At 35.8% G+C, this 23,041-nt stretch overlaps 2 protein-coding genes across 2 annotated transcripts; both read left to right on the forward strand.

The window, feature by feature from the left end:
- Positions 1 to 329: 329 nt before the first annotated feature.
- LOC143912979 (zonadhesin-like) lies at positions 330 to 9,914 on the forward strand. Its single transcript, XM_077432464.1, has 13 exons — positions 330 to 441; positions 2,794 to 2,988; positions 3,259 to 3,441; positions 3,520 to 3,708; positions 3,777 to 3,965; positions 4,229 to 4,417; positions 4,489 to 4,668; positions 5,265 to 5,441; positions 5,539 to 5,724; positions 7,191 to 7,373; positions 7,553 to 7,732; positions 9,291 to 9,467; positions 9,632 to 9,914. Exons 1-13 carry the CDS (start codon positions 330 to 332, stop codon positions 9,820 to 9,822), a joined length of 2,331 nt encoding a protein of 776 aa, XP_077288590.1. The 3' UTR covers positions 9,823 to 9,914.
- Positions 9,915 to 13,531: 3,617 nt separating this feature from the next.
- LOC143914506 (uncharacterized) lies at positions 13,532 to 21,441 on the forward strand. The gene is made up of 2 exons (XM_077434763.1): positions 13,532 to 14,271; positions 14,395 to 21,441. Exon 2 carries the CDS (start codon positions 14,935 to 14,937, stop codon positions 20,194 to 20,196), a length of 5,262 nt encoding a protein of 1,753 aa, XP_077290889.1. The 5' UTR covers positions 13,532 to 14,271; positions 14,395 to 14,934; the 3' UTR covers positions 20,197 to 21,441.
- Positions 21,442 to 23,041: the final 1,600 nt, after the last annotated feature.

A 23,041-nucleotide genomic window follows, 5' to 3' on the forward strand; every position in this document is an offset into this window, starting at 1 on the left:
GATATTAAAATTGATCAAAAATTAAAATTTTAAGATATCCACGGTGAAAAGTTTTGTGACGAACCAAACGAAGTATATTCAGCATGTGGCAACAACGGCTGCCAACGGTCGTGCTCCAGACTGGATGTAACTACTTGCATTCCCGTTTGCAACCCCCCGGCATGCATTTGCCGTGATGGATTCGTCAGGAATGCACTTGGACAATGTGTATTGCCATCGACATGCCGTAAGTAGTGTCTTATTTTTTTATAAACACATGTTGAATGATCGGAAATATTTATTGTGTCTGAAAGTTTGGTCTATGACATGACAATCATATCTAAATCAAAATGGTACCACATTTTATAAGAGTCATCAAATCGAATGGAAGAAATGGTGACTTCAATCGGTCGAATGATCTTCAAGATCATTCGATCTATCTCATTTTGGTCATCAATATAAGTAAATGGATCCTCCGCCATTACGATAGAGATAAAATATCATTTAATGGTCCGTACGCACCAAACCAACGACGATTTTGGGCCAACTTTTAAAACCAGTAGCGTACAAAATATCGAAATAAAAATTAAATTTAATATCAAAATTAAGCTAAAGAGCGAGATGGAGCTAAAATTAGATCATCGTTGATGTTTTGAATTACAACAATGTTGTTAACAATTGTTATTTCTTATTAAAAGTCGTCACGATATACTACTGTGTTTCCGCCGTCGATGAAACATTTAACAAAAAAAATGTTGGTGATTTGTTTTTTTTCTTTCGTCGAAATAAAATAAATAATCACACATTATCCGATAAATTTTACCTCTGAGATGGATTTAATTATTTGATTTATTTCGACGAGAGAAACAATCGAAGACATTATCCGATAAATTTTATCTCTGAAATGATTTAAGTAATTGATTTATTTCAACGAGAGAAACAATTGAAGACTAAAAATTTCGATTGATATTACCAACAACGCACCGGATTGCGACCATCGCTCGGTCACCCATACTAATACATGAGATATTCTCAGTAACTGCGCATTACGGGGAAGTAAAAATAATAATTCTTTGATTTTTTTTCGATCTTAGTGCGTATCTTCGTAAGTCAAAACATCTTCGACAAACAAAAGTCGAGGGTTACCTGTATGTGATTGTTGATGATCTAATTTTAGGTCAATCTCGAAAATTTATTTAAATTGGGCATGTTCTGTTTTAACTTTCAATATTTTATTTTAATTTTAATATATTGATTATAATTTTATTTTGATATTTGAATTTAATTTTAATAAAATAATAATAGTTTTAATTTTGATATTTAATTTCAATTTTTAAATTTAATTTTTATTTCGATATTTTGTACGCTACTGGTTTTATCCTGCTGGTTAAAACTTTGGTCCAAAATCGTCGTTGGTTTGGTCCGTACGCAGCATAAGACGTGTTTTAAGTTTGCAAATCTGAAATCTGGGTGACGTCTATGTAGTCTTTAGTTTTATACATAGATGGCGGTAGTAAAATAAAATTATTGGTATTTTTATTCAAAATAATAATTTATATATCTTAATATTATATACAAAACTAAAAAAGAGGTTTGTTTTTTAAAAAACTTTTTTTACAAAGCTATTTTTTTTTATTATATATTTTAAATGTAAAGTAGACTTAAATTTATTCAAAAACTTCAGAATATTTATTTTATTTTATTTTATTCTCATATAAGTACAATGCCAAGAAGGCCTAACAGGGAAACCTCAAACCACATTTCTGACCAATTACAAACGATTATACAATATCATAGAGACGTGGAGTGGGTAGCATTTTATAATATCAGCAAATTCGAGTGCTTATAAACTCGAATTTGCGAGATGAAAGTAAGATATCTTTTATTTACATTATATAGGTATATACAATAATACATAAAAGAAACAAAAAAAGATGTATCTTTATATATGTATGTATGTATGCATATATTCATATACCTATTCAATTTATTTATTTATTTATTTTATAACACTTAGGAAAAACGTACATGCTGTCTCTTACACCGCCTCTCGACCAATAGTATTTCATGTAGATAGTTGAGCATTGTATGCGGGGAAGAGACATGTACGTTTTATTCAATTATCAAATAAACCTATCTCTATCATTTATTTTTACAAGCCTGTTCTAAATTAGCCTTCGCTCGTTCGTCTGACAACATTTGGATTTGATATCCTACATACTTCCGATTGTTTTGACACTTTGCCATTTTGCACGGTTTGGTCACCGATATATACATATTCGTAATAAACATGTCTAAGAATGCAAAAATTTTGGGGACAATGATGTTTAGTGGCCTGTAGCCGTATATGTTTGACTTTCCGACACTCATTCGTTTTGTCAGATTTTAACTGTTTAAATGCCTATAAAATTATCTTTTTCACACTACATATATCTTTAAAAAAAATTATCACAAATGAAATCACATTGATTACAATTTAAATTTGTCGAAACACGGACACGCGACACGAACATTGTAAAATTTAGCACGAATAATGAATAACCAAAACTTTGACTCATTGATTCTAGGTTACCAGGCTATTACTAAGAATTTCACTGAACTAACAGAGTGAACCTAATAAAATCTTGTAAAAAAGGTATAGATGCTGAGCGATATTGTATTCTAAGTGTAATTATCATAAATCGAACTTTGAGATACAAAAAGAATATTTGACGTTCTATTTTAAAAAATGACTTTTATTTAAGAAAAACTTAAATCTTTGGATTGTGTTTTATATGCTGTAGCTTAAGATTTTATCGTTGTTATATGTCAAAGCGGCTGGACCTATTGTCAATACGTGTCCTGGAGCAAATCAAGTGTTTGCACCGTGCGGCAACGATGGTTGTCAACGATCTTGCACAAGATTGGATGTAACCAACTGCAATCCAGTGTGCTTCACCCCAGGATGCATTTGCGCTACAGGTTTTGTGAGGGATGCAGGTGGAGCTTGTATTCAGCTAGCATCCTGTCGTAAGTATAATCCATTATATTAGATTCACGATTCATCCACCCTTAAGTATATGAAGGCTTCTTGAATACACTCTATCCTTTTCTGTTCTCGACAATACCCATATTCACCCATCTCGCTAGTAGCCTACCTCTTTTAAGGGAAAAGCTAACAGTGCTCTACATACATACATACACATGCCATCCACTTTACAACCTAATCTGTTTCTTATTTGGTACGCATGTAGTTTCTGCACAAGGAAGTTGATTTATTTACCAATTTTATTACTATAGCAACAACTGCATGCACTGGACCAAACGAAATATTCTCTGTTTGCGGCAATAATGGCTGCCAAAGATCTTGCCTCAGACTGGACGTGATCAATTGTATACCGGTATGCGGTGCACCAGGTTGCATCTGCGATGTAGGATTTGTCAGGAATTCGGCAGGATTTTGCGTAATACCGAGCACATGTAGTAAGCGCCCTTTTCCAAATGTCAACTCAAATATTAAAAACGATATTTTAAGTTTCAAATTTTCACTAATACTTTCAGCTGGAAATCCGACTTGTAATGGAGCAAATGAAGTATTCTCAGCTTGTGGCAACGACGGTTGTCAAGCCACTTGTACAACACCAACTCCAGTTCCATGTGTGAGTAATTGTGTCGCAGGTGGTGGTTGCATTTGTCAAGCAGGCTTTGTTAGAAATGCAGTTAGAGAGTGCGTTGCTCCATCTACGTGCCGTAAGTACATATGAAAATGGTCCACCATTTTTTCCAACAATCTGTTTCTAATCTGGAACTATTTTCAGCTGCCACCCCAACTTGCCCAGGGGCGAATCAAGTGTTCACGGCTTGTGGAAATGATGGCTGTCAGGCGACATGTTTAAGACCGACTCCACCTGATTGCGTGGGTACTTGTACCACCGGTGGTGGATGTGTTTGTCGACCAGGATTCGTTAAAAATTCAGCTGGAAATTGCATCACTCAAGGATCCTGTCGTAAGTAGAGAGAGTTCTGTTTATGAAGACTCACTCCCACTCCTCGGAAAAGATGCGCACGCTAAGATCGTGCATTGTTTGTTGCTTATGCGCACCTTTCCGGAAGAGCGGGGGTGGGTATTCGCAGATTGAACAATATTTACAATTAAATGTTGTAGTACAGATTTGTCCCTAGCTAAGAATAAATGCCTTTACTACAGACTCAATTAGATATTTCTTACATATAAGAACCGATTTTAAGTTACTGCAATAAATCCTTTCAGCTGTAGTCACTACATGCACAGCACCAAATCAAGTGTTTTCAGCTTGTGGAGATGATGGTTGTCAAGCTACATGCACGACACCAACTCCAGTAGCATGTATGTCTAATTGCGTCGCTGGTGGTGGTTGCATTTGTGCAACAGGATTTGTAAGAAATTCACTTGGAGCTTGCGTTGCACCAGCATCTTGTCGTGAGTACTACATATAAAGGAGTTTTTTCATATATAAATGGTTCATATATAAATTGACTTTTCATCCACAGCTACAACGTGCCCAGCAAATCAAGTGTTTTCAGCTTGTGGAAATGATAATTGTCAAGCCTCTTGTACAAGACCAAACCCAAGTCCGTGCACCGGTACCTGCGTTGCTGGTGGTGGTTGCATCTGTCAAGCAGGATTCGTTCAAGATGGAGCTGGAAATTGCATCAACCCAGCTACATGTCGTAAGTACCATCGATATCCATATACATTAAATTACTATTTGATAATCGAATATTTGGACCCCATAGTTGTCACTGACGTTCCACTGTTTGTTCGTACAGACACCGCTCACTTTATAAAGTAACCATTTTTTTTCTCTCCTGCTTTCTCGGACAATGAAGAGGCCTATTGCTATTTTATGTCAGCATCCTCACCGCCTAAGTTTGCTGGTAAGTAGAGATCGGTGGTTTATTTGCTGCCATAAAATAACAATAGACCTCTCCATTGTCCGAGAAAGCAGGAGAGAAAAAAAAATGGTTGACAATAGAAATCGACAATAGTGAACCATTTTTTTTAGTCGTTGAGCAATCTGACTGCCGTCCCTTACTGATAAGAGTAAGGACGTGCGCTAAATAATATATAACATAAATATAGATCAAATACATATACGTATTTGAACTTTTACAGCGAGAAAAAAAAATCTTCGTGACGGCATTTCTATGAATCACACCTAATTACTAGTATTTATCTCCCGCATAACAATAATTCTTATATCGTTGAATAGATCTGTCGAATCCGCTTTTTATAAAATTTTCTGCATTATAATTTTTATCCATAGCCGTTACCTGCACAGCAGCGAACGAAATTTTCTCAGCTTGCGGAAACAATGCTTGTCAATCTACATGTACAACAGCAGCCCCAGTCGGATGCACCGGTCCTTGTATTTCTGGTTGCATCTGTCAGACAGGATTCTTTAGAAATGCAGCAGGAGTTTGCGTCGCTGCTGCATCTTGTCGTAAGTATCATAAGTCTAATAAGATGGTGCTTACACATAACGCAATAATACATCTACATATATATATATACTTCATGTCCATGATCCATGCTTCCAGCTCCGCTTACTTGTACTGGACCAAATGAGATGTTTTCCACGTGCGGGCAAGATGGGTGTCAAGCTACTTGCACGACATTGACTGTGCCAGCTGGTTGCGTATCAATGTGCACTCAACCAAGCTGCATTTGTGTAGCAGGGTTTGTAAGAAATTCAGCAGGAACTTGTGTGCGACCGATCAACTGTCGTAAGTATCACATTTCAAAATGATCCCATGCTAGGCTACCATATCCTGGTTAGTAGAAAAATACGTGTCCATATGGACACCCAAATATTTGTTTAATAACGATATTGCTACCCTAAAACACAAAAGTGACAGCTTCATTCATTTAGGCTAAAGTGACCAGATTTTAATCGAAACGCTTTAGGACGAAAACACACTAAGTAGTATGTGGCACGTGTTTTGTTTAGAAACTTTTTTTACTTTTAACATGCGAAATACATGACGTCCTATACCACTCGGTGTGTTTTGGCCCTTAAACTAGCGACGCCTAACGCTTGATTTTGAACGTTTGACAACTTTTGCTTGGCTCTTGATGGGTTGATGTTGCTGTTTTCAAATCTCATAGCTCATTGATAGATTTACAAAATAATATAAATTTTTGGAAGCATATAAACAAAAGTTTTTTTCAAAGCGGTCTATTGAAACATTAATGCTAGTAGAAAATCTGTGCTAGTGTATCCGCTATACAAATCTACCAGTTTTCAACTTGGGACCACTAAGTTTGATATATTATACTATCTTATGATTGAAGAGCGGCGTTCGGACGTTGCTTTATGCACAAATATTGTCAACCATATTTTTGCTCTCTTGCTTTGTACGGTAATGGAGAACTCTATTAATATTTGAAGAGCATTCGTATAATGGTGCGTACGCACTAAGCCAACGAAGGCAAACTTACTTGGGACTAGCGATTGCAATGCCGAAAGAACCGATACCGGTAGTTTTGGTATTTGACAGAAAAAAAGCCTTTGGTAATACCGGTATAAAAAATAAAATACCGATAGTATCGATTTTTTTCAAATTCGTACATTTTATTTGTCTAAAACGATATTTCCATGGCTAAAACCTACAAAAACGACCGATGCGTATATATTTTGCATACGCGAGCGAGTTATTATTTTATAAATTGTTTTCGATTTCTCTTTATTTTATCACGTCTGTAAAATTGTTTTAATTATTGCTGTTTTCCAATACATTTCGTTAAATACAATGTTCAGCAATATTTTTGGTATCGCGGCCATCTTAAAATGTGTCCATCTTAAAAAGTTTGTGAACCTTTTCGATTTTATTTAAATACTAAAATGTTTACTATAAAGTGCTGATTTTTACTTTGTCTATGTACGTAGTAACAATAGATATAGCAAAAAGTGACAATATAAGTTAAAGCAATAGAAACAATAGAAGTAAAAAGTAACAATAGAAGTTTTATGATCATGCGAAAATTTGAACGCCTATCTCTGCTCATGATACCCCAAATTAGAATAAAAATACATATGTATGTACGTGGCTTTGGATATGTTCCCATAAATTGTTCACGAGATGATCCTTACACCAAGTACTCGTGGGCCATTAGTTTATAAAAGTGTTTTTATTTTATTTTGTTTTTTTGTAAAATCTTAATTTTTATTATCAAAAATCATTATTTTCAGCACCTTTAACTTGCACTAGAAACAACGAAATATTCTCATTTTGCGGAGAAGACGGTTGCCAACGGACTTGCTCTAAATTGAACATTGGCACTTGCACGCCCACTTGCACTACTGCAGGATGCATCTGCGCTGATGGATTCGTCAGAAACGCAGCAGGAGCCTGTGTTCTGCCGTCAACTTGTCGTCAGTATTTTTTGACAAATTCATTCTAAAGACGTGTTTCAAGATAATAGTCAATATGCCATAATATTGACCAGAATGAAAAAAAGCTCGCAGTCACTGTCTTTTGCCGCGCAATCTGGAAACATGTCTTAATTTGATTGGATGACATGAGTTTTTGCAAGATCTGGTTTATTTTGCAGCACCTGTGTGTACGGGATCGAATGAAGTGTTTTCGATGTGTGGCAATGATGGATGCCAGCGCGATTGTACAAGGTTGGATATTACTGGATGCATTGCCATTTGTTCGAATCCAGGTTGCATTTGCGATACTGGATTCGTTAGGAATTCAGCTGGAGCTTGTGTATTGCCATCAACGTGTCGTAAGTTTTATTTAATTACACATAAATATGTACATATATAGGTCATTTTTTCAGTGATACTCGACTTTCTTTAGATGAGGGCATAAATTGAACGATTTTTGAACGTCTTTGAAATCGTTTTTGAACGTTTATGAAACGTTTTTGAACGTTTTGGGGTCTTGCGAAAACCTTTTGTTGTCAATGTTGCACCTTCGTGACTCTAATGCAGTGGTTCTTAACCTTTCCATAGTTATGGTGCACTTTTGATTATGAGAAAAAATGTCGGTGCACCAGAATTAAGCAGTCAAAAAATATATGCGGAAATACTTTTTATTACAAATTGTATAACAGTTAAAGAAAAAAATTCGGATGTGACCAACCCATGACTTTATGAGAAATATAAGAAGGTCACAAAACAAAATTTGATAATACAACATATGTATATACACGTTCACGATATAAATTGGGCGGAAATGTAAGGAAACTTGCACAAGACAAAAGTTCTACTTCCGGTTGTCGGATTTTGTTCGAAATTTTTTTCATTTTATAAAATCAGTATAAATAGTATACACACTAAATATCAAAAAAATAAAATAATTTTAAAGGTGAAAATAAAATAATGAAATATTGTTTAAAAAAAACCTACTACTTCCGGTTTTAGAATTCTGACCAAAACCTTATCAACTCAAAGTTAGTACATAAATAATACAAATATAAATTTTTGTGGTCACAACATTTTTGACTTCTCTCAGACGAAAAAATTCCACTTTAAATGTGTTCTACCACACATAATTTATTCTTATTTATTACTTATAAATTATTAATTATTTATTACTATTTTTAAATAATGTTTATCCTTTGCGGGGGTTATTTTCACGGAAGTATTTGGAACGGGGGGGTTCATTACCAGGGGGTTTTTGACCAGAGGTAAGTGTCCGGGGGCTATGTGTCTAGGGGGTAAGTGTCCTAGAACCATTAAATAGGATTTTTTTTGAATTTTTGATGTAAAACTTTTTTGCGGACGGTATATTGAGTGATAGTGTCGTCAGCGTTACGAAACATTGCAACTTAATTGTTTTGGATATGAAATATAATACATAGGAGTTTGCTTTTGTCCTGCGCATCACTGTCGTGTGCGGTTTTGTCAGCGCGGCATTGTCGTACGTGGTTTTGTCGCGGTGTCAATATTTATAAATATTGATAGTTACGTAATTGATTTTCGTAGATCTATTAAATAACGCTTTTGCAATTTTAAACTTGCCAGAAAGTTCCAACTCAATTTTAAGAATTGCCAATCATCAATGTACATACATCGAAATGTCATCTGCACAACCCCATGAATATTTCGTCTTTCGTACATGCTGAAATTCAAACAGTCAAAATTCAATCGAAATGATCATGCAGCCGCGTATTTTGCAACCATTTGTAGCAAACCCATTAAATCACTGTCATTTTCATCATATCCAAAATGGGGGATTTCATTATTTTTAAAATCTCTCAAATATCAGTATATTTTTTTAACACATTTCTTTTATTTTGACGAAATGTTTCAGTGAATTACATATATTTTTTATTACAGCAACCATGTGCACTAATCCAAATGAAGTATTTACGAGTTGTGATAACACCAATTGCCAGGCTACATGCACACAGGCCGCAATTATACCATGTCCATCTCCTTGCACTTCGGGCTGTATTTGTGCAACGGGCTTCCTGAGAAATCCTGCAGGAGTATGTGTACTTCAAGCAAATTGCAGTGAGTATATATTTTCATAATTAGGTACTATATTAGGACGATAGTTTGAACTACTTCTGTAGCTGCTGGAAATTGCGGCAACTAAATTCGTCGGAAATATGTAACAAAAGATCGATAATTTTGATCCGAATTGGTAATTAAATATTTTACAATTTCAATTGCAGTGGATTGCGGTGTGGGAGAGAGTTTCAGAACTTGTGGACCTAATGAATGTGATGGAACTTGTGCTATGCCTGATTTGGGTACAAGTACCTCGTGTACTTCAGCAGGTCTTTGTACCATGAGATGCTTCTGTCGTCCTGGATTTGTAAGGTCCACTACTGGAATATGTGTTAACCGCGCGGCTTGTCCCTAGTCATTTTAAAGTTGATTGTATCAACATATTTTGATATTTATTGATAAAACGAAAATTTGGTGCAATGGAGTTTTTCATTATTAAAATTTGTGAAAATAAATAAAAATTGTATGTTTTTTTTTACTCAACTTCCTTTTAGCGTTTTAAACCTTATAAGTATTTTTTGCAAGTATTCTTGAATGATAATTAATTAGTATTAGGATATTTGCTTAGTATCCTGAATGTAATAAAAAAAAGTTTTTTAAAAACTAGCCTCTTACTACTTCATGTACATATGTAACTAACTTCATTACTTCATGGTCAACTAATAATCAACGAATGTTCAATATTTAACCAAAATTTCATATGAATATATGTATGTACTAAAATATTAAAAGTATTACAGTATAAAAATTATAGTCCCGGCTTAAATGGTAATCTTAGAGAAATTTCTTTATCTGAATCAAAAGAAAATCGGATGTTTGGAGAATATAAGAAGGTCACAAAACAAAATTCGATATTGAACCGTGTACAGACACATTCACACATACCGGCAGCATTATGAAATACTAATAGCTATGATATAATTTTCGATACAAAATGGAGCACAAATGTATGGAAACTTGCACAAGACAAAAGTTGTACTTCCGGTTTTCAGATTTTATCAAAAAAAATTTCATCACTTAAAATTCCTATCAGTATTAGACACATTAAATATCAAGAAAATAAAAATAATTTCAAAGGTCAAAATAAAATAATGAAATATTGTTTTAAAAAAAAATACTACTTCCGGTTTACGAATTCTGACCAAAACATAAAAATACAAATATAAATTTTCAGCTTTATACGTTCAGGGGTTTGTACAGAATCGCGGTCACAACATTTTTGACCTAATGGAGGATATTATTACATTAAGACTCTTCTCTAATCTCGAGGACCTATCAAAAAAGGGATCTGGTGCCAATGTCCTTACCAAGGACAGGGTGCGTTATATCAGCGCCTCTATTGATAGTATTGTGTCCATCGCACGGCCTTGCTGAAAAGCCTGGCCTTGCTGAAACTGTCTGTGGAGTCCCTCCAGACTATACATACACTCTGATGTCGGTGAGATTAAGAGGATGATTTATCGTCCCTCTCCAGCAGCAGTACTCGATCCAGCTGTTTCGGTCGAATCTACATACGCCTCTGCAATCGGATGAGGTAACAGTACGAGATCTCTCCACACTGTCAACATTTGTATGTTACACTGAATGCAACAATACTACAGCACATAAACAAACAGTTGTCAGTTCTGGAAAGAAGAGGGCGTCATCATTCGCCTTGGGTAATTCAAATGAAACTTCTAATGTTCATCTCATAGAGAAGAATAATTTATCAGATGTCTCGGTCTCGTCTCCGTCTACTTCATCTGCACTTCAGGATCCTCGCCCTGATCTATGTATGTATCTCCAACTTTATTGGGTGCCGCTAATGTTGCTCGAACTGTTGGGTGCTGATAATGTTAATACGCGGAACTGGCGTGGCTAATTCATTATTACTGGCGGCCCAGCTTAGGAAGTATCTACACATATTTTATATACATAAAGACACAACAGAAAACTCTATGAAACATTTCATTGACTTAAATGTACCTTCTGGAGATGCCTCTGTTTAAAAGTTAAACTCGAAGGGAGACTACTCTCCTTTCAAAGTGTCAGTTATTGAGGAATACTACTCTGATCTACTTCAACTGGATATTTGGCCTTCGGGAGTGGCTATTAATCCATGGAAACTTCGGGAGTGTGCAAGATTCGTCGGTTGCATAGATGTATAATACATAGATCCGCCCTCACGGTTTATACTGGTCTACCTTTTGGCGCATGCAAAATACATGACGCATGCACACTTTTCTCTCAGTAGGTTAGTAGCTTCTAAGTAGGAAAGATCAATTGCGGAGATCTTGTCGATAGATATGCGGAGATCTTTTCATCTTTTCGTCACTAACTGAGGGGTGCGGGGAGTTTAACTAGCGGGGAAGTGAAAAAAACGCCGACCGCTGCGTCGTAGGGAAAAAAATCTTCCTTCCGCTAGTTAAACCCCCCGCACCCCTCAGTTAGTGGCGACAAGATCTCCAACGAAATTTGTATGTAATGCCATATCTAGGTTATTCTAGATCTATGGTCGGTAAGACAATGCTGTACCAGAATGTTAGGGGTCTCAACTCCAAAACAGTTGAATGCCTTTCCTCTGTCTTGGCACAGCAATATGACTTTATTGGACTCACTGAGACTTGGTTGAACGATTCAGATTATGACTTTGAAATCTTCGATGGCAGATAGATACATAGTTTTCAGAAGAGATAGAGGCAGTAGAGGAGGTGGTGTATTGCTGGCTGTCCGTGCCGATCGTGTGCGGTCTGCTCGACAACTTCACCGTCTCCAATTTGATTTTGATTTTTAAATGCTTTTTATTATTACGAAATTATGTTCACAATACATCTTATATCTTTTTGAATAGCTACTGGTCTAGTGATCATTTTCTATTTTACAATTTAATTTAATTTGATTAGTAATCATAGTATTATATTATTCTAATGTTAATCTACAGCATAATAGGAAAAAGAGCTCAAAAACCTATGCCGTCTCCAATCCGTCGGTGAACATCTATGGGCTTGCGTTGATCTTCCGCGGTATTCCATTTTTATTTGTGTTGTCTATTTTCCTCCTACTCAAAACTGTAAGATTTCAAAAGATTATTTCAATAAATTACATGAGGAATTTGAATTAAAAATATTTTGATTGTGGGTGATTTTAACACTGTATCTTTAAATAATTTAAGTGTAGAACTATCGCATATCTGCAAACTATTTAATTTATCTAATTTAAATAATGTAAGCAATATTTATGGCGGGAAGCTTGATTTGGTGTTGTCTAATATTTGTTGCGCTAATTCTAGTAGAAGTTCCTCTTTCATTGTACCTTAAGATAAATATCACCCCACCCTCATTTGGTCACCCAGATTTCAAATTTGACGTCAGACGTCACCCAGATTTCAAATTTGCAAACTTCAAACGCGTATTAAATGATATTTTATCTCTACCGTAATGGCAGAGGATCCATTTACTTATATTGATGACCAAAATGAGCAATATGGCAAAGTATGAAAACGATCGGATAAGAGCCAAATTTTTTCCTGAATTGTAATCGTAAGTGAAACGTAAAGGAGGTTTGTAAAAGTCAGTAAGATTATTTGATAGACCAAAATTGGCCAATTTTTTTATTTCACATATACATACATATATATACATATACATATACACATACAATACATACATCCATATACATACAAACATTACACATGCATATACACATAAACACATAAATACACATAAATAAAGATAAATTACTCATATGTATATAAAAATAAAAAATAGCATACATATACAAATAAAGATAAAACCAACATACATACACATAATGCTAAATAATAAAATTACAAAATGAAAACAACATGTGTAAATATGTACATATGTAGCTAGAAGTCATTTAAAATATGCTGCCTGACAGAACTGTATGATGTAAAAACATCAAGGCTCCCAGAAAGCAGGTTAAATAATCGAATGGCTCTTGAAAGGGGTGAGTCATCAAGCACAATTCTTATTTACAACATATTTGTTCCGACTTTTGTAATGACGTGTGGCAAACAGTCTTATTAACTGATTGTCGATTGGCATTATTGACGAGTTGGCATTAGTGTCGGCCCAAGCGGAAATACGCGACGGTCGACAGAGTTCGAGCAGACGGCGTACGGACAACTTGTGTTCCGTACGCTCCGCTGAACCACCACGTGCAAATTTTACATTTCAATAAACTACATCAAACCATTATCGAAGTCTTTTCCATGATGGTCACTTCGAACCGGACACCAGTAACCTAGGCCACAACACCAAACGGACAAACCAATAGGAAAAAACGTGGTCGAGAAAAAATGGATGTCAATTAAGAAATCGGTATCGTTCCTTTGTTACTATCCATACCTTTCCAATACTAATAACATGTTTGCTTCTATTTCAGCAATATATTGATTGATGTACAGAGGTACATGACCGCGTGATTGACGCAGAAAATATATAAATAAAAACATAACCTACAAAGACGCATGGGACACAGAGGTAATCCAAAATTATCGGAACGATCACATAAACATCGTAAAGGATATTCAAGTAAGTGAATGTATTCAATCTCAGGCAATCTGTTCAAAAGGCAATCATGTGGGTAGGTCAGTTTTAAAATATGTTTTAAAGTATAACAATTAATTAACGCGATTGTATAAAATAATATCGCGCTACGAAGGAATGTTTCATCGGTCGCATCGAATTTCGTATTAAAAGTGTAAAATCAGATGTAGTGTAAAATTAGCAAAGCACGTGGAGAATTATACTTGTAGCCCCAAAGTGGATTAAATCAAGTACATACCGGTATATTCATATCGGTAGATCTTTGTTTCTTAATGTGTGTAGAAACACCCTCCCCCCCCCCCCTTCCACGATAAATGTGGAATTATACTTGTAGCCCCAAAGTGGCTTAAACCAAGTACATACCGGTATATTCATAGCGGTAGATCTTTGTTTCTTAATGTGTGTAGAAACACCCTCCCCCCCCCCCCTTCCACGATAAATGTGGAATTATACTTGTAGCCCCAAAGTGGCTTAAACCAAGTACATACCGGTATATTCATATCGGTAGATCTTTGTTTCTTAATGTGTGTAGAAACACCCTCCCCCCCCCCCCCTTCCACGATAAATGTGGAATTACACTTGTAGCCCCAAAGTGGATTAAATCAAGTACATACCGGCATATTCATACATCGGTAGATCTCTTTGTTTCATAATGTGTGATGAAACAGTGGTGATTTAAAATAAATCACAAGACTTGTAGCCCCAAAGTGGTTTAAATCAAGCACCCACCAATTTAGGGTTGTTATTTCTTCCAAAATATGTTGGATAGATTCTGGTGATAATAGTTAAAGTAGAATATTAAGATTCACGGTTAATCATTGAATATTATTACCTTATCTCTACGAATAGTTCAATTGACAGCTATAGTAGAGAATAACTGTATTTATGAGACGAAATAGTGCAACTTTCTGAAACAAATGTCAAGTGCTGAAAACGAGGTAATAGAAGCTTCGACTTCCCAGTCGCATAAAGGTCGAAATCCAACTAGGGACGTAGAACCTATTAGAGACAGGTCAAGCTCTAGAATACATCAGACTCGAAGTCAGACTCAATCGATAAAAACATTAGCGAAAGAAAATAAAGTAGAAGTTACAATGACGTCAATAGAATTAAGGTATTCGGGCGCGTTTAAAAGACTACAGGAGAAAATAGACAGAATCTCCGAAATAAATGAAGGACAGTATCAATTTATTGAAAAAGCATACGACTATCTCCAAAAACTCCATTATGAGTATTTAGACAACATCACAGATATAGAGCAGGCGGATCAAATAGACGAAGAGTTCTACATAATCACAATGACAATTCAAAATCTTAAAGCAGCATTAGAGAGACAATCCATTCAAGATTGTAAACTGAAGGTAGAGCAAGCAACAATTAAATTTGCTAGAGATAAGTTACCGACGTTAACCATTCCCACATTTCAGGGAGATCCATCTGAATGGCAATCGTTTCAACAAGCTTTTAAGAATATAATAGGAAACAAAACGGAATATTCGAATGTCACGAAATTGCAATATTTGCATCAATCCTTAATCGGTCCCGCTTTGGCAGCTGTATCAGGTTTAGATATTAGCTCAGACAATTACGAAATAGCTTGGAGTATTTTAGACAAGCAATATAATTTACCAAGACTTAATCTCAAAACTAGGATTAATTCACTTTGTGACTTAAAATTAATCACAAGAGAATCACATATCGAATTGAGAAATCTATTGAATCAGGTAACAGTGTGTATTAAAAACATTGAATCGTTGGGTTACGCGAGAGAAATTTTAGATCCATGGGTAACATGTTTAGTTCTAAGGAAATTACCTTTTAATCTAGTAAGAGACTGGGAAATATCGCTGGTTAGCAGAGAAATGCCACCATATGAAAGTTTAGAGACATTCTTGCAGAATAGATGTAATGTATTACAATCTACTGCATCTGTAACTACGGTGAAGGAATTCCCTCATAGTCGTCAAAGAATCATGAGAACTCATGTCGCGAACAAAAACCCATCAAGTAAGGTAAACGCATGCGCATTCTGTCGAAATAATCATTTCATAGGCAAATGTGATAAATTCAAAGCAAAATCCAGTATGGAAAGAAATGAATTCGTTAAATCTAATAACATGTGTTTTAAATGTTTAAATTCATCGCATAAGATAACAAATTGCAAGTCTAACTATAATTGCTTAAGGTGCAAACAAAACCATCATACTTTGTTGCATCAGGACGATACATTTAGTTCCAATAATACGGGAAGGAAGTCAATTAATGCTCATTCTACTCATTTCTCTCAAAGGGAGATAATTTTACCCACGGTACAAGTAGACATTATAACGTCCAATGGAACGGTCGTTAAGGGTCGCACATTATTAGATTCCGGCTCACAAGTCAACTATGTTACCACATCTTTCGCTAAGAAGAATAACTTCAAATTAGAGAAAATCTCTCAAAAAATTGTAGGTATCGCTAATCAAGAAAGTAGCATTCGTCACATCACCAAGGTGACCATAAGGTCTTCAACCACTAATTACTCAACCAAAGTGTTGTGTTTGGTATTACCAGAAATTACTGGCGAAATTCCAACTGTGAAACTGGATCAACAGTTAATTTCAATACCAGCGGGAATCAAGTTATCAGATCCCCTTTGGAATAAACCGACGCCAATCGATTTATTGCTCGGCGCCGAGATTTGCGTTCATGCTATGAAAGCAGGAACCATCCAGTTAGGAAAAGGTATGCCTATCTTAAAGGATACCGAATTCGGATGGACAATAGTTGGTCCATATCCCGAAGTAAATAATGCTCCAGGGAAGAGCCACATAGGCTTAAGTCAATTAGACAGTCACATTCAAAACTTTTGGATGATCGACCAGGTTCCTATGGTAAAACATCAATCTCTTGAGGAGAAAAGATGTGAGGAACATTTCCAAGCACACACATCACGAGATAAAAACGGTAGATTTTGTGTAGCTTTACCATATAAAAATTCCCCGGTAGTATTAGGAAGTTCATTACACATTGCGGAGAAAAGACACAAAACTTTGGAAAGACGTTTTTTAGCCAATAATAATTTAAAAATGGAATACAATAAAGTTTTAGAAGAGTACATAAATTTAGGACATATGTCAGAGTGTGAACCTCCGGAGGCACATGAGGTTCATTGTTATTTACCTCATCACGTCGTGGTTAAGGAGTCTAGCCTTACCACTAAATATCGTGTAGTTTTTGATGCGTCCGCAAAGACAACGTCTAATATCTCACTAAATAATATTTTGATGGTGGGACCTAGTGTCCAATCAGATTTGTTAAGTTTACTACTCAACTTTCGACTCCATAAATACGTGATTACTGCGGATATTAAGCAGATGTACCGACAGATTCAAATAGCAGAGAAAAATAAAAATGTACAACGAATCATTTGGCGAACAGATCCCCAGAGTAAATTCAAGCATTACAAGCTTAATACAGTAACATTCGGAACTGCTTCAGCCCCATTTTTAGCTACTAGATGTCTAAATCAGTTAGCAGAGGAGAATAGAAACAAATATCCCATCGCTAGTAAAGTGATCGAACGTGATTTTTATGTTGATGATTTGCTCACGGGAACTAATACTATTGAAGCTGGTAAATTATTAAAGGTTCAACTGGAAACCATATTATTATCAGCCGGTATGCCCTTAAGCAAATGGACATCGAACAACTCCGATATAATCACGGATGTTAAAGCTGACGATTGTTCAGATTTTAACTTCTCTAACGAATCACACAAAACTTTAGGTTTATTTTGGAAACCGCGGGAAGACGTTTTTGTATTTAAGGTTCAAACCGAAGTCGAGACTGAAAATATAACAAAAAGAAACTTTTTATCAGTAATTAGTCAGATCTTCGACCCATTAGGACTATTATCTCCATTGTTAATTAATTATAAGATATTAATGCAATCTGTCTGGCAACAAACCATTGGTTGGGATGAATTCATTCCTCAGACAATCTTCAAAAAATGGAAAGATTGTCAATTATCCAACACAGTCATGAAACTTTATAAAATTCCTAGATTGATAATACTAAATAATGTCATTAATATACAGGCACACGGATTTTGTGACGCATCCGAGAAAGCTTATGGTGCTTGTATTTATGTAAAATGTACTGATCAATTTGGAAATTCCAAATGTCATCTTGTGTGTTCTCGTTCGAGAGTCGCTCCGCTCAGTTTTGTAACTATTCCGCGTTTAGAGCTGTGCTCCGCTATGTTATTATCAAAGTTAATGAAGTCAACAATAGACCAATTAACAATTCATATTAATGAAAAATATTATTGGACGGATTCAACCGTCGCATTGCATTGGATTAGAGGAGAGTCATGTAAATGGACCACCTTCGTTGCCAATCGAGTGGCCGAAATCCAATCAATATCTCAACCCATTGAGTGGTACCATGTCTCCTCTACAGACAATCCAGCAGATTTAATTTCTCGAGGGACTCAACCATCAGAATTAAATCATAATTCGTTATGGTGGGACGGCCCTAGTTGGTTGAAATTAGACGAATCACGATGGCCTCGAAGACCTCCTGAGATCACAATAGATCTTCCAGAGAGAAGGGTAGTCACTAACGCTACCCTTGTGAGGGAAAATAATTGGGTAGATAAACATTCTCATCTTCCAAGACTCCTTCGAGTTTTATCATATGTTCGTCGGCCACTAAGGAATAAACAATTAAACGTTAAAGAAAATAACGAACCGTCCGCTTTAGAATTAAAAGATGCTTTAAATAATTTGATAAGGTTATCGCAAATGGAATCATTTCCATTGGAATATCGTTTGCTGAGCAAGGGACATCCAATTCCCAGTAGCAGTAAATTAGCTAAATTGTCCCCTCTATTCCATGAGAATTTAATTTGTGTTGGAAGTAGACTTCCTCTGGGAACAACTCTATCAACGTCACCCATTATCTTGTCAAATAAGCATAAACTTACACACATGATTGTCCGAGATGCGCACTTGAAATATATTCACTTGGGTACTCAAGCCTTACTGTCGTTATTGCGGCAGACCTATTGGCCATTGGCCGGACATAATACTGTCAAAGGAGTGGTGCGTTCATGTGTCATTTGTTTCAGAAATAAACCACTGTCACACAATAGATTAATGGGATTGCTCCCGCTTGAACGTACCACTGCGAATTTTCCTTTCAGTCATGTGGGGATAGATTTCGCAGGACCTTTTCCTGTGAAGAGTGGTTGCAATAAGAATTCTAAGATAATTAAGGGTTACGTTTGTGTCTTTGTGTGTTTTTCCAGTAAGGCAGTTCACTTGGAACTTGTCGGAGACTTAACGAGTTCAAATTTCTTAAATTGTTTAAGAAGATTCGTAGCCAGACGTGGCAGGCCCAATACGATATATTCCGACAATGCTACTAATTTTGTCGGTGCAAGTCGTGAACTCGTTAATTTAGTAAAATTAATTTACGAACGTCCTCATGAGGAGAAGCTACTACGGTATGTAGCCTCCGAAGGGATTCGTTGGAAGTTTAACCCGCCAAGGGCGCCTCACATGGGAGGGCTGTGGGAAGCAGCGGTTAAATCCATGAAGATTCATTTAAACAAGGTGTTAAAGGCCACCACCTTAAATTTCGAATCATTTTGTACGGTATTGACTCAAATAGAAGCTTGCATGAATTCCCGTCCTCTTAGTCCCTTGTCTTCGGATCCACTAGACCTTTTACCCCTCACACCTGGACATTTCTTAATTGGCAGATCCTTACTCGCTCTTCCAATGGAGGTTAAATATAACACTAATGTCCATGCCAATCTGCTTCAGATACAATTGACCACAGCAGCATTTTGGAAACGTTGGTCGGCGGAATATTTACATTCTTTGCAGTTACGACACAAATGGAAGAAGGACTCGAGCAACAATCTGAGTGTGGGTCAAATGGTCCTGTTAAAGGAGGAACACATGCTGCCAACCCGATGGGTCTTGGGTCGAGTCACTAAATTGTATCCCGGACCAGATGGCAGAGTTCGAGTCGTCGACGTCTTTACTGCCAGCGGAGAGTTTCGTCGGTCCAGTCATCTAGTGGCGCCATTGCCGATTCTACCACAAGGACCACTTGACAGGAAGGAAGATCAGCAAGAGGGAGGAGAAACAGCAGCTTCAATTCCGTCAACTTCGGTAGCTTAGTTTAACCCGAAGACACTACCCCCAACTCATATTACTTATTAGATGTAATCATGAGTTTAAATCATTCAATGTTAATAGTAGTACTCCGTAATTCACTTTAATTGTGTTGTGTGTATAATTTAAGCTATTTTCATTTTAACATTCGGCAGTATATATCTCCGAATTTAATCTAATCATTTTGTCTTTATAATATAAGACTTGTCTCATGTCATCACTCGGAAGGATTATATCCGAGTTTAAAATAAACCGTTCAAATTTGACAGTTAAAATTAGATTCATGATTTGTTAATGTTAGTCTCCAAGCCACACTTAATGGAGCATCTTAAATTATTTCATGTCTACTTAATTATAACCTGCCGGGAGTCATCCGCAGGTCTTATGTTTCTTGTTATGAAAACATAAGTTAACTTTTACTGTTTATAGTATTTATGTGAATCGTAGAATAAGTAAATATTATAATACTGAACATTTCAATGTTTAACGTAGAGACATCTATAATCATAGTTCGCCTTCATTTCCTGCTTGTAGGAATGAATGAATGACTTTCCAATTTACTTTTAATTTAGCAATGTTTGTGCTACTTGTTGATGAAATCAAGTTAACTTAGGAGCATTACACTCACTAATCAAGTTTAGTTGATCGGTAATAGCTGATCTGTTTTGACAACTGTAATAGTGTCAACATTGTATTGTCTAAGTTAACATCAAGATGAGGAATGCTTAAGTTTTAAACCATATACAGTCCACTCTCTCTTCTTTAAAGTAAACTTATCTTGTAATGCTTATTCACAGCTTCAAAGGAGATTTCAAAAATTTTAATGTAAATAGAAACAACATTCACCAGAGGTATACCTATAAGTTGAAATATTACTGAACCAATAAATTGATTTTATCCTCACACTGGATGAGGCAAAGGTTTCATTATTCACCCTCTATTTAATTATTTTAAGAGCTATGATTTATTGTAAACGACTCGTCAGTAATGCTGTAACTCTGTAGAATAACTGTATTGTTCAACAGTTTTCCTATGTGGGACTATGTTCCGACTTTTGTAATGACGTGTGGCAAACAGTCTTATTAACTGATTGTCGATTGGCATTATTGACGAGTTGGCATTAGTGTCGGCCCAAGCGGAAATACGCGACGGTCGACAGAGTTCGAGCAGACGGCGTACGGACAACTTGTGTTCCGTACGCTCCGCTGAACCACCACGTGCAAATTTTACATTTCAATAAACTACATCAAACCATTATCGAAGTCTTTTCCAATATTTATTTACAAAATATATGACGACAGGCTAGTGGCAAAGGGTTAGATGTCACCGTCTCTTTTGTCATTTTTTGGATTCTTAAATGTATTTATTACGAAAATATTTCCATCGACTTGAAATCCCAAAATGGCAAGTTAAAAAGCGATCAGAATAGTGTAGGAAGTTTGTCAGACTAATTGATGAAGTGAAACTAATAAAAACCCTGTCAAAAGCATTCGATCTATAAGCACATTAAAATGGCAAAAAAGGACATCTGAACTGATATTGTCTGCGTTTTGGGCACCCAAAATTTGAGACTGACCACTTCACTACTAAGAATTTTCAAAAAGAGCTTTCAAAGCTCAGCTTTTCTGAGAATAGTCAAATAATTAAAACTCAAAGAGAAATGGATACAGATAACGATCCAACTCTCTCGTATAGAAAAAAAGAAAAAGAGGAGCTTTAGGTTCAAATATTTTGTGTCGGTTACAACGAATGGAAAGTGAAATAGTGCATTCAATACAAATTCCGGTTTTTTGAAGAAGTTCCCATTGCACAACAACCATACACGTGTCGGCATCGGATGCACCGACATACCAATAGAAATTTTATTGCACTAACGGTAATGCAGTTGTGTAGTAACAACCAAAGGAAGGAAAGTTTTCGGGTTCAGAACTATCAGAAGTCTATCGCCAGTCGACAGAGTAGCATTCTGATGCAGCGACCCAAAAAGAAAAGAAGCATGATATTACGATTGTTCATGATTGTAGTTCTGTCCGTTGGCGTAGATGCTATCCAACCGCTTGCATTTTTGCAGTGTAGAGGTTATTACTGATTTATCTCCAATAATTTATACATTTAACCATATATATATATATATATATATATATATATATATATATATATAAGGGCATTTTTAAATTTGAGACTTGTGCATTTGCAGGAACAACAAGGAACGAAGTTTTCTCCAGGTGCGGCAAAAACGATTGCGTAGATACTTGTATGCGGCCGACCACTTCTCTTGGATGTGTCGGAAACTGTAGAAGTGGTTGCGTTTGCAGGGAAGGATTCATTCGGAATTCTTTGGATGATTGTGTCCTACCCATTCTTTGTGGTATAATATTCCATTTTTCTCCAATCATGATTCCTTTGTTCTTACTTAAAAGCTGCGATCGAGTTTCAACTCAACTATCACAATAATTGTAATTATTTACAAATATTAAATGTAAATATGACGATTGCTTATAAATTCAGGCTCTAAAATAAGAAAATATTTTGTTAATTTCAGATTGGAAATTAGGTTCTAAAAAACAAATATTTTAAAGCTTTTTTTTATTTGGTTTTCAATTTTTATTTCATTTTCGTGGATTCAAATTTAAAAAAAATCAATCAAACATCGAGGTCAAATTGTCTTCTGATCACAAAACTTTATATATTGTTATAAAGTATGTACATATTCATATGCACTTACATAGATAATGTAAGAATAATTAATATCATGGTTTCGTTTTTACATACCTCCTTTACATTTCACATGGTTTTCATTTCAAGTGGTAATTTTTTATATCTCTGATTGTTCCGTTTTTACTAACAAATA

The sequence above is a fragment of the Arctopsyche grandis genome, chromosome 1 (genome assembly GCF_051622035.1).
Source record: "Arctopsyche grandis isolate Sample6627 chromosome 1, ASM5162203v2, whole genome shotgun sequence".
In the NCBI taxonomy this organism is placed as follows: domain Eukaryota; kingdom Metazoa; phylum Arthropoda; class Insecta; order Trichoptera; family Hydropsychidae; genus Arctopsyche; species Arctopsyche grandis.

Excerpts from the sequence above, each read along its gene's own strand:
- LOC143914506 (XM_077434763.1), top strand. The coding sequence starts at position 14,935 with ATGTCAAGTGCTGAAAACGAGGTAATAGAAGCTTCGACTTCCCAGTCG.
- LOC143912979 (XM_077432464.1), top strand. The coding sequence starts at position 330 with ATGGTACCACATTTTATAAGAGTCATCAAATCGAATGGAAGAAATGGT. Across the intron at positions 2,989-3,258 it reads TATTCAGCTAGCATCCTGTC|CAACAACTGCATGCACTGGA; the intron begins GTAAGTATAATC and ends TTATTACTATAG. Across the intron at positions 3,442-3,519 it reads CGTAATACCGAGCACATGTA|CTGGAAATCCGACTTGTAAT; the intron begins GTAAGCGCCCTT and ends TAATACTTTCAG.